At 34.2% G+C, this 11995-nt stretch overlaps 2 protein-coding genes across 3 annotated transcripts; both read right to left on the reverse strand.

Moving 5' to 3' along the window:
- Positions 1-462: 462 nt before the first annotated feature.
- Positions 463-6377, reverse strand: LOC149735295 (solute carrier family 68 member 1-like). The gene is made up of 9 exons (XM_089878208.1): positions 5840-6377; positions 5252-5547; positions 4998-5100; positions 4600-4717; positions 3302-3426; positions 2961-3057; positions 2385-2556; positions 1804-1997; positions 463-1424 (listed from the first exon to the last, which is right to left on the reverse strand). The coding sequence occupies exons 1-9, from the start codon at positions 5996-5998 to the stop codon at positions 1204-1206; spliced, it is 1485 nt and encodes a 494-aa protein (XP_089734334.1). The 5' UTR covers positions 5999-6377; the 3' UTR covers positions 463-1203.
- Positions 6378-7649: 1272 nt separating this feature from the next.
- LOC149735296 (intelectin-1-like) lies at positions 7650-10611 on the reverse strand. 2 transcript variants are annotated; one of them, XM_089878224.1, is made up of 3 exons: positions 9651-10611; positions 8945-9557; positions 7650-8031 (listed from the first exon to the last, which is right to left on the reverse strand). In XM_089878224.1, the coding sequence occupies exons 2-3, from the start codon at positions 9452-9454 to the stop codon at positions 7801-7803; spliced, it is 741 nt and encodes a 246-aa protein (XP_089734350.1). In that variant the 5' UTR covers positions 9455-9557; positions 9651-10611; the 3' UTR covers positions 7650-7800. The 2 variants fall into 2 exon arrangements, with proteins under 2 accessions (XP_089734350.1, XP_089734351.1); XM_089878225.1 differs by having other exon boundaries at positions 9643-10611.
- Positions 10612-11995: the final 1384 nt, after the last annotated feature.

Consider the following 11995-nt stretch of genomic DNA (forward strand, 5'->3'; position numbering starts at 1 on the left):
ATTAAGACCGCAGCCTGTAATATTTTCACTATAGCCTATTATTTAAAATACTGTTTTACTGTACTATAATTTTGTCACAAACAATTTTCGCGGGAAATATTTAAGTGTTTCCAATCTTAGGGCAGAACAATAGATAGCAAGAGAGCTGTCCTTTAACTGATTATTTTGTCTGATTTCCACTATTTTTAATCATTCGTACATAAAACAAGTTACAATGGCAAAAATTACAGCTAACTAAGCCATTTTTAATGTGTTTTTCATAACTCCTAAACTAACCATTGTGGGCATGTCATGGAGGGAATGTAAGGAAGCAAGACTTTTTTAAAAAATTGGCGTGTGTTGAAAGGTTTGGTTTGGCCATTGGGTCAATTCTGGCTTCTATTTCAGGGCACATGGCTTGCAACGCTGTAGGGCCTTCTACGTCAAAGACCTTAAATACTTAACAGAAACTGAACAAAAACATGGAGGATATACTTTTAATACATTTTGCTTTGGATACACTAAATTGGCAAATGATGCTTTAGTTAGACTGAGTCTTACTGCATAAATAATAATGTCATAAATAAACACACAGATAAGGCAATAAATATTGTAACAATCAAGTTACATCAAATATAATTTGTTGTATGGCCACCAAAAAACATATAAAAGCTTTTCCGTTACTAAAAATTCAAGCAAGTTTTATAAAAAAAAACATAATTTATTTAAACAACAATGGAAAAAGTGTTGAACTGATATTGATAGTATAAAAGTCTTTACAATCTTTAAAGTCGACAGATAAAAATTAGAAAATGGAAAGAAAACTTAACATTTTGCAAAGAACAATTTTGCAAAGAGCTTTTTACATAGAAATATAACAGTGATCTTGTAATAAAAAAAATAGCAATATTGCACTAGAACTAAATGTGGATTTTTAAAAAATCTGCGGATTCCGACTGCTTTATAAAACTTTAAAATTTATCTATTTCCATAAGTAATATATTAAACTTGTAAATCTACCAATGAAAAGCGTCTTTAAAAAGCACTCAGCCTGCACTGCAATATGTAAACACCGAAAAAAATCATTACAGTTTCATGTTAAAACTTTCCCCTTTCCGAAACTACCGTACGACGCAATGAACCACTGCTTCCATGAACCAGTATTCACTTGATACACCTCTTATGTTAACCATCACCATATGAACCCAATAAAAACCTTAACCTTCAAATTTGATCACTTGATTTACCAAGTCTTGCTGACTTGATATAATTTAGCTTGGCCCCATGTAAAGTGAATCTACTCCATGCAAATATCTGCAGTGTTGCACATACAATAGGCACAGCTGTTAAAATTGCAAAACACGCATCATGTTTGGATACCATTTCCCTTTCAGTTTGTTGTGATTGGATTGGACCAATAGAGTTGCTTCCAAACATGTCTTCACCTGCAAGAACAAAGTTAACAAACTAAACACTTGTCATCTGGTGACAACCAGAAATAAATGTTTCAATCATACTGTACAATAACTTTTGACTTGGATATCTTTCTACACAGCATATGCTGAATACACAATATGCCAGATGGAAAGTTACCAATTGGGAAAAGTTGTCATTTATATCATTTTAGCTTTCCTTTAAGGCCAAAACCCTGTATGTCCTGTCCAATGTAAACCTCCACTACTATGCTAGATATCTTCCTAAAATTACATTATTTTTTCATTAAAACATGAAGAAAATTATACTTTCTTTTACACAACTGCTGGAAAAACCAGAACTCCTTTACAGAGACACAGACATTAAAGATATTACTTTATAATCATTTACCTGTATAAAAAGCAAGCAACCAAGTTCCAAGCAGTGGTGCAAAAGTTTGACCGGGTTTTGACATTAAAGAGGACATTCCAAATAATAAAGCTGATGCCGCTTGTTCACGGTCGTGTTTCACAACATCTTCATCAACCAAGTCCGTTACAACAAGGTTCAGTAACTTGCATGTGCCTTCAGTGAATACACGGTTGCTGAAAAAGAACGGAAGGGAAATTTCAACTACACTGAACATAACGACTCCAGTTACAAACCAATATTTTGTTTATTCTATACAAACAAACTAGCTATAGGGTAGCGACAAAAAGAGATTCAGCAAAAGAACTAGCAGTGGTTCTTTAATTAATAAATTAGAGTTATCACACATGCACACTCCATATGTCCATGTTAACAAAACTCACCCTCTTTTTTCTCAAGGAAGTACGTCTAGCCAGAACCCCTGACTTATACAATAGGTACTACACAGTTACACACTTTTAAATGATTTCTTTTAAACCAAAGGATAAATACCAATTTAACGCAAAAGGTATATTATATTTCACAAACAGAAAGAAGTAAACCTTTGCAACCGCGTAACCTACCTTGCAATAAAGACACATAGAAATGTTATATTCTTTGATCCAAGTATCAACATACAGAGTGTGAGTGCAAGTTTTGTGTAGAACAACCAGTTAATAACTTTGTACACACCATGTTTTTCACATAACTTTAGGAAGTAGAGATTATTTAGATGTGGAAGGACAAAAGATATTCCTGAAAAGAAAATAAACTTAAGACTTGACCAGGTTAGTTAAGGTAGTAATTCTCTTTATGGTTTGCAAGTTAACCTGTGAAAGGACTGAATTTATCTTAAAAAACCTGACACAGTATTACTTAGCCTCATTAATTTGGTTGTTCTCTTAATGCATCAGTCAATATTTTTGTTTTTTTATTTGTAAAATTTAGACGATTTTTATGTGCATACTAAAAGTTGTTTGAACACAATTCTTAAAAATAAGGTAGCTAAAACTTCTTTATTTCTGGTTAATGTTTTAGAAACTTACACGCACTGGTGCAGAACAATACTTTACTGTTCTATTGATTTGGTGAAAACGATTTTAAAATAGTGTTTGGCAAATTTTCTAGTTAAGTTATTGGTTAACATTCATTTAACTTACCTAGTAAGAATGGGCCAACTCCAGGTGACACTGCATCACCTACCAATGTGTCAAGGAATAACGGAAAAAAGTTGCTGTTGAAATGACAGTGGAATACCTAAAATTGGTAATCATAAATAACAACATTGTTTGTTTAATATAAGTTACAACCTATTTTTCAAACCAGGTATTTATTGTGTCACTTGGCTTTTACAACCATAACCACATGCAGCATGCTTGGTGATTAAATCACAGATAGAATTTGCGATTTAAGCCAGAGTTGCCCTATTACCCCAACACTCCGGGTGCTACCAATACCGTAAGAGTTGTTTTCACAAAGTTATATTTGAACTTAATTAAACCTGCAATAAATTCATTGAAATAAACCATCTAAAGTTATGATTCACAGCAAGCTGTTTGATGTATTCTGATAAACCTATCTTCAAGTTAGAGTGACGAGTTTTACTGGATGATGTTGAAACCACTTCTGTAAAACAAAAATAAAATATTGATTACAGTGTCAGTGTATATATTATATATATATATATATAAATATATATTATATGTTTATAAACAATACTGTATTTAAATTTGACATGGTAATTAATGTTATGTTGCTATTGCTAGCAAGAATATTAATATCGGTAGAACTACCTCCTGAAAAACAAGATTAGTTATTGCAAATTTTGCCCATTTTGACCGACTGTCATATATTGCTCTCTAGCGACATACATGTTCTATTTATTTTGAACAAATTTATTATGTACTTGTTCTTGGAAAAGGTTTTACAGATAAATTTGATTTCAGCAAATTTTGGATGTCGCAATCAGAAACTTATTTTTCAAAAATTAGGTTTTAGGTTAAATTTTAAATAAACTATTACTAAGTTGTTTGAGGTTAGTTTATAGCCAGCTAAAATGATTTTGGTTTATTAACCTTAACAAAATCATTTACATTACTTCTAAGCTGATCTTTACAAAACATACTAAAATAAAATTATTCCAAATACATATAAACCAATTCATAATCACAATAACAACAAGAATAGACAAAAAAAAGTACACCAAGTCATACTTGATAGATATAACTATCGTATGTATCTTATGATTCTTATCTTATGTCAAAAACTAAGTTGGCAATGTCTCCAAAGTATGTCAACTCTCTACTTGAGTAGCTATCTATAGGGATTCTAATTCAGCATGATAAAGAAAACTTATACAATTTAAATCATAAGTTTTTATCATTGAGATAAATAACAGGTTACTTACATTGATACAGACTGAAGGTATTAATTTAAAAACTAATGATACCTAATCACCTTAAAGCCTACCCAATTACCTTAAAGTGTTAGTGACAATTTATAATTATCTGCTAGTTTTGTTGATGTACCTGCTGTCTGCAAACTTCTCGTGACAATCGACAGATACAAAAAAAATCATCAGAAGATCTAGTCACATTTTATCATAATATAGAACATGCTACACATTCTTTGCTATATTAACATGTATCTAAATATATTATATAATAATAAATAATATATATATAATGGTTTATTTACACATTGTGTGTTTCAGTCTAAACCAAACTAGAACAAAGAGACAAATGGAGTTGAATTAGGAACATAGTAATTTAGAGTAAGAGTAACCATTGAGAAACTGACCCGATAATTCGTAATATTCTTCTTTGTCTTTCTTTTGCATTTCACAAAATTTTATCAGGCTTCTTGTTGAAATCGTGAAACCCACAATTGAAAAAACTGCCAAACACATGCAGAACACCTGTATACAGCAGAGATAAATAAATCATAAATGTATTGTATTTCATTAACAAATGAATTCCACTATCTACATACATATTTTAGGCAAAATCAGTTTCAGTTTTTACATAAGTGTCCTATATTGCCCCAAGCCCTATTATGAGTTTCCATGAATGCAACTTTAATATTGATTAATATTTTTTATAGTCAATTTGGTCAACACATTAGTAACCATCTTATCCTTTGGTCAAATAGGCGAGTCTCTAACCATTGTTTCATGACTTAGATATTACATAACAAACCTGGAATGATATACGACTTGAATTGTTCCAAAACATATAAGACAAGAAAACACTAATTGAACCAATCGCACTAAAGAGTGAAGATCTCTTGTTTAATAAGGTTCTGAATAAAACATTGAAGGAATCATGAATAGTCAATTGCCATTAAGATGGACTTTTACATTTTTAGGAAGTTAACTATTAAGAGATTGGACAACTCTTATAACGGTACAATGTATAATGTTAATGTCATTAATATTGATGGAAATTCTTACCGATCTTTTGCATGAACTACTAAATCAGCCAACAGTGCAGTGTGTTGTAACTCTACAGTGGTTAAAAAACCATCATATAAACATAAACATATTACAAATTGAACTCCTGGGTGTAGCCATTTCACCCAAAACAAAGCAAACGCCACTGCAAATAGAGGACCACTCCATGATAGTCTCTTTAATCGTAACAACACAATGTCCAATGGATGAACTGAGGTGGATTTTTGAAGCAAACTTCGGTCACTTAACCATCCAAATAATGGATCGTTTAAAGAATTCCACACCAAAAATGCAATCTAAAAAAATAAAACAACAAAAATTAGGAGAGTAAAACCCTAAAATGTTTTGGCTAAGATATTGGAACTGATGATTATTCATGTAAGAAACTGAATGTATATACACATTATACAAGACATGTAAATAATATAAACTGTTTTAAATGTTATACACAATAACTCTATAACTTCTGATTATTCACTACAAATCAATTGATTGGACAAACAACAAAACAACGCTTAATTCATCCTGCTGGCTTTAGTTTAACCTTAGCAAGATTACTCCATAACATAAATCACAAACCATGGTTACCTCTCCAATCCAAAATGACGTTTTGTCAATTTTGTAAACAGTAACAAACATCTCCACGTAATATAACAGAAACACATTGTGCACGACTGTTAGAAATAACGCCATGCTTCCATACAAAGTGGAAATCCTTTCAAAATTGTAAGAGTTGCTTCTTAACATGATGGTTCAACTATACCTAATGCTCTAACAAATTACTGCATTCTGAAAAAGTACCTAAACAAAATAACAACTAGTATACAGACTATACAGTACAACACAGTGCATTGTCGGTCGTACCGGTATTTTTATATATGGTAGACTGGTAAGGTAGTATATAACAAAGCATACATTACATACGCATCTATACACAATAACAAGACAAGATTAATCAACAGTAAAAGTGATACAGTGCTTACAAATGTCGAGAGCTGTGGTTTACCTCCGTTATGACGTACGTGCCTTAGGCATTTCAGATATTACGTTGAAAATTTTACTTGATATTAATAGAACTATAGGCTACATGATGATATGTGAAAATATTCCATTAGCAATAAAAGAGAGAGAGAGAGAGAGAGAGAGAGAGAGAGAGAGAGAGAGAGAGAGAGAGAGGTGGTTGTATACAGAAAAAAAGATTTTTTTCTCCACCCGTCATGCTAATTAATAACGCCAAAGAATCAAACCAAGTTTTTTTGAGCACGTAGTGGTCATATAGATCCTTTTTGAACATGGTAGTGGTCATATAGATCCTATTTCGTCGAACAGTTGTTCTTGGCTTTGTTGTTGCTGATAGGGCGATTTTTTTCCGCACTTATCCTAATTCTCAATTCTAGCATTTTTCTTTAATCTCTTGCTTGAAATCAAATCGTAATATATGCTTATAGTTTTTAGCAGAGTCCGTATATAAACATATAAACATGTTTATATACGGACTCTGGTTTTTAGACTAAGTTTTCAGATTTATAAAACCGCACAATATGAACACCTCTCATTTCTTCGCTCTTTTAGTTTACTGCTCGCAATAAATCCTTATGCAGGGGCCACAATATGAATAATATTAACTAACATTACCTATAATACTGTGTGATTACGGTTTATTCAAATTCACAAAAACAAACGTCTTTAAGCGACGACAAGGTTAACTATAGTGTAAGTTTACATGTCAACACATGGTACAGGAGTTGTACAAAGCGTAGGCTATTTACACATATTCTTTACCAAACTTTTAATCCTTGTACGTCTTAAGTTTAATGAGTTATAATACACGAATAAATGCATTCTATCTACTGCTCCACAGTAACCAATGGCGACTAAAACCCGCTTTGTTTGTTACTTTTGATTTGTTTTTGATCGCTCTCAGTCGACCATTATAGTGTTACGGTTAATTAATACTGTGCTAATTAGTGTATACCGTGCTCATGCATTTGATCTGTGATCTCTTGTTTGTCGAACAGTTGTTCTTGCTCTTGTTGTCGTTGGTGTTTTTTGAGCGTTTTTTCTCAATTCTTAATTACATCTCAATTCTTAATTCTAGCATTTATTCTTTAATCTCTTGATTGAAATAAAATCAAAATACATATTTATAAATTTTAGACTAAATTTTCAGAATTAAAACCGCATAATTAGCGAGTATTTAACGATTACATTTCTGTTTGTTTCTAGTTCTTCAACTCTGCGTCTTAACTCATTTCTCTCGGACAATAGCAGCTTGTGAGGTTCCCAGGTGGTCCAGGAGGACCCCATTACCAGGTAGAACAACTGCAACGGTTGTTTTGGTAAAGGTCGTCATGAAATAGTAGGGTGGGGGAAGACGGGACACCTTTAGCACACAATATCCAAATATTCTAATCGTGTTTAAAACAGTTCCCAACATTCTCACATTCTCATGTGTACATAAATTATATACATAAACAAAAATTATCTCAAATTAGGGCGATGTCGTTTAAACAATTTTCACATTTTCTAAGATATTAGGTGTTTAAATTTTAGCGATAAAATAAGAGGAATGACGAATTGAGTAATGTAGCATCAGCGCTCCACCCTGTTCCTACTGCGTGACCATTATGGTAAAAGCCGGAAAAGGCACCACAATAAAAGTTGTGGCGCGTGCCCCCTGCTGAACCAATGCAACTTTGCGATGGATGGTTAAACGTGGGCTTGTTTCGCACACCTGGACAGAATGCAAACGCATCTCGATGAACGTCTATTGCTCGAAACTGTGGAAATAATGAAAAGATTTGTTGACCTCTAATCGATGTTATTAACGTAGGATGTACATTATTTTCGTGGTTCGTAGCATGAATGAATAAATGAATGTAACTTATTTACTTTCGCGAAGCGGGGCAACGGCAGTCGTTATTACACGGGTGTTCTGTTCCATACTCATCGCGCCCGCTTACAAGTTATCACGATGAACTTAGTGTTACGTTGTGGGTATGAGGGCTTTGAGCCCACATACGCTTATTTACTTTTATGTTGTGTGTGCTTTTAGGTTTGTATTATTTCAGTCTTTGTTGTGTGCGATGTTTAATTTGTCGATTTCATTGTCTGTTTTTATTGGTTTTCCTTATCACTGTTTCACTTTTGTTCACTGTTGTCACGCTTGGTTTCTTTGATTTTTCACACGTTTAAGTCTCGGCGTTTCTGTGCCGTCGGGCTGATTGAAGTGATTTGCGCGTTTTCTATTTCTCGTTTCGATTCGCTTGTTGGGTTAGTTCTCGTTGTATCGTGTTGTGGAAAGGTTGTGTAATTGTATTAGAGATTGTGCGAAGTGTCATTTGAGTCGTTTTACAAAATACGGTTGTTCTCAGTAGTTTCATTGTACCTGTGTATGCTAACTTGTTTATCGGTCATTGCCACTTTTATATTTTAGAACGTCTGTTTTTATATTTGCTTTTATTAAAACGATATACGATTTTATATAGTTGTTTCAGTTTAGAGCAGACTACGACAGGCAGGCCCCGCGATTGGCCGTTAGGGCAACGTCCCGGACCAAACACCTCAAACACGTAACATTAGTGTGGGTAATTATTAGTGTTAGGCGCGCAAAACTAATGTGCCACAGCACCAGCATCAGTTACCTTTAGAGTAATAAACACTTTACATCAGAAGGTAAAACAAGATACTTACTTGTATGTATCCTGCTTCAATACCTGTGAGAGCCAATGTTGGAAGATGAACTAAGAGTGAATTAGTAGATCCTTGATCAAATACGACCGGTATACTTGGACCACTGTCTGTCGGAAAAGTGTAGACTCCAGATTTAACTGGATAATGAACAGAGTAAAGTTTGAACATGTTACCGCCATAGCGTGTTAAAAAACCATTTGTTGTTCGGTATTTGAGATAAGCCTCAGAACTTAATTCGGATAAAGGAGTGTCGTTCGGTACTTGCCAAACCATCACGTCTCTGGCTTGCAACTCAAAGTAAGCTTGGCTCTTGTAATCATCGCTGGTTGCCGACACGGCACGACCAAAAGTATTCAAATTTTGCCAGCTAGCGTCACCTTCCGGTCGAAGCGGGGAGTTGCCTTGCTGACTCGACCATCGATCACCTACTGTACATCTACCTACCTCTTCGCCAATGTAGTTTTCATGCACAGAAGCTACAAGCGTCCAGCCACCATTGTCTGCTTCCATGTCACAATATACAGGATAGGGAATTCCACTTGTATCATGGATCGTATATACAAACCAGTAGTGGCGTTTGGATTCCGTAACTTTAGTTGTTTACAATCTCGCACTAAAACAAACGCGCAAACGTTATGTATACCAGTCTAGAATTTATGCTTCATATTATAGACCAATATAAATATTTCAATGGCTACCGTTGCACCTCTTGGTTGCTGCCCCGAAACTTGTTCCTCTAGTTCTTGAACTCTGCGTCGTAGCTCGTTTTCTCTCGGACAATAGCAGCGTGTGAGGTTCCCAGGTGGTCCAGGAGGACCCCGTTTACCAGGTGGACCGACTGCAACGGTTCTTGTGGTAAACGTCGGGGTTGGAATATTGTTGCTGCCAGATACTTCCGTAGGACCGCAGTAGAAATTATTTTGCGGATCAGCGATGCAATCCCATCACGAACCAACAACGATGAAAAGCAATAAAAGTTGCGCTATTAAAGACTCCGCTAAAAACAGCTTACCCGCAATAAAAGTATATTAATACTAAATATTCACAATGGACTTATATTTCTTTCTTATCTATATAGACTCTGTCATTTAATACAGTTAGCTGTAAATTCTAGTAACAACAACTAATGGTATATAGCGCCTATAAAGCCGTTGTACAAATCCAACTTTGCTGCAAAGTATCTGCAAAACAACAGGAAAAGTATTTGCCTTTGGCGACATAAACTTGAAAAACTTGATCGGCAACTAAAATTGAATTTAAATAGAATTTTAAAAACATATTTTATACATATTTTTGCCACCTTAGCGTACGAGATAGTTGAAAATGGGAACTTTTTTTAAGACAATAATTCGTGTATAATTTTTTCATGAGGAACCGTTAGGTTAAAGCAATTGTTGTTAGTTTTATTGCCAAGGACACAAAGGACCACAATGGTAGGAGCGTCGAATCTTGAATCCGTATATCCTCTGAGCAAACCAGTATATAGTAGAGTCGGGGAAGATGGGACACTTTTAACACATAATATTCAAATATCCTGATCGTCTTTTATGTTAGAATTGGATTTCGTGGGATCGGGTTCAATGTATATCAGTCTAGAATTTATGCTTCATATTATAGACCAATATAAATATTTTCATGGTTTCTATTGCACCTCTTGATTGCTGCGCTATAATTCGTACTTAAAATATATTTTAACATTGATTAGTCGATTGTATTTGATATATTAATTTTAACTAAGCTTATTATTATAAACCATAGTGTATAAAATCGTCCAATTAATGAGTAATTAATGATTGTGCGAGTCAAGTAAACTGCCATGCATCGGGAACTCGTTGGTAACACAGTAATCGGTAACTTTTGGCTTTGTTTACGTTAGTGGGCAAATTTAAATAAAAGTGTATATAGTATTAGTATCCTATATCTCTAAATAAAAGAAAATAACACCAAAATAATTGTTACGACATGTGAGGATTGAACCCGGGACAGTGGAATAGTCGACCGTTGTAGTAAAAAAATACCATGCTAATTAGTTTATGACGTGCTCACGCATTAGATTTTCGATGTCTTGTTTTGTATTTGGTTACGTTGAGAACCACTTTCTGTGGACTTTGTTGAGAACCAGTTCCGAAAAAGCACTCTGAAAGTTGTGGTCAGGCTCACTGGATGTTAGATATATATAGAAAACAAACTATTGGATTCATAATAAAACTATGGATTGTGAACGGTTGCGCGCGGTTGCAAATATTTTGGTTATTTCAAACAGCAAGGCTACGTGATCGGAACGATAGTTGATTTGCTAAAATCGTGTGGTCATTTGGAATCTATTAGATGTCGTCGCGTGACGTTTCTAGCCGAAGTATTTGTAACCGCGTACAAATGGTAGTTTTAACAGGGATCCTAAAGCCCATCCTATATGGCTGCAAAGGGGTTACATCGCCAAACAATTTGCCGGCGATTACTCTGTACTAGATTTTGTGTCTTTGTTTACGAGCATGTATATGGCAGAGTCGGTGTATCGTGTATATAAGCAAACTTTGGTGTATGGCTAGCAACAACCACCTGAAAACCAAAGAGATTAAAACCCAACGCTTATATATATATATATATAAGCGTTGTTAAAACCAGTCACTTGTGTATATATAAGCGTTGTTAAAACCAGTCACTTTGCTGAAAACCATGTTTACGAATTTACTATGGCTTGGCTTGGCAACCGCCCACAGGAAAACGCCACAACACTTGGCACAGTTTTATAACAACTCCACAAAAAATATCATCAATTGAGATTATTTATTCCCCTACCGCCGTTGCGCAAATAAATCATATAGACTTACGTGATAAACTTTGGCAAATCATCAGGAAATAGATAAAGAATTTGTTGTTTGTAGTGTTGCTTTGTTAATGTTTAAATGTTATTTAGTGCGCTCTTCCTGGCTACATAATAATGCTGTCTGATTTAATTAAGTAATTCTTGGAAAAGCAAAATCAAGTACTAAATACATTATTATGGTAGGCTACTTTATCATTATACATTTTTTGGCTATTTTCAATGTT

This window comes from Ciona robusta, chromosome 5, assembly GCF_009617815.1.
Source record: "Ciona robusta chromosome 5, ASM961781v2".
Classification (NCBI taxonomy): Eukaryota; Metazoa; Chordata; class Ascidiacea; order Phlebobranchia; family Cionidae; genus Ciona; species Ciona robusta.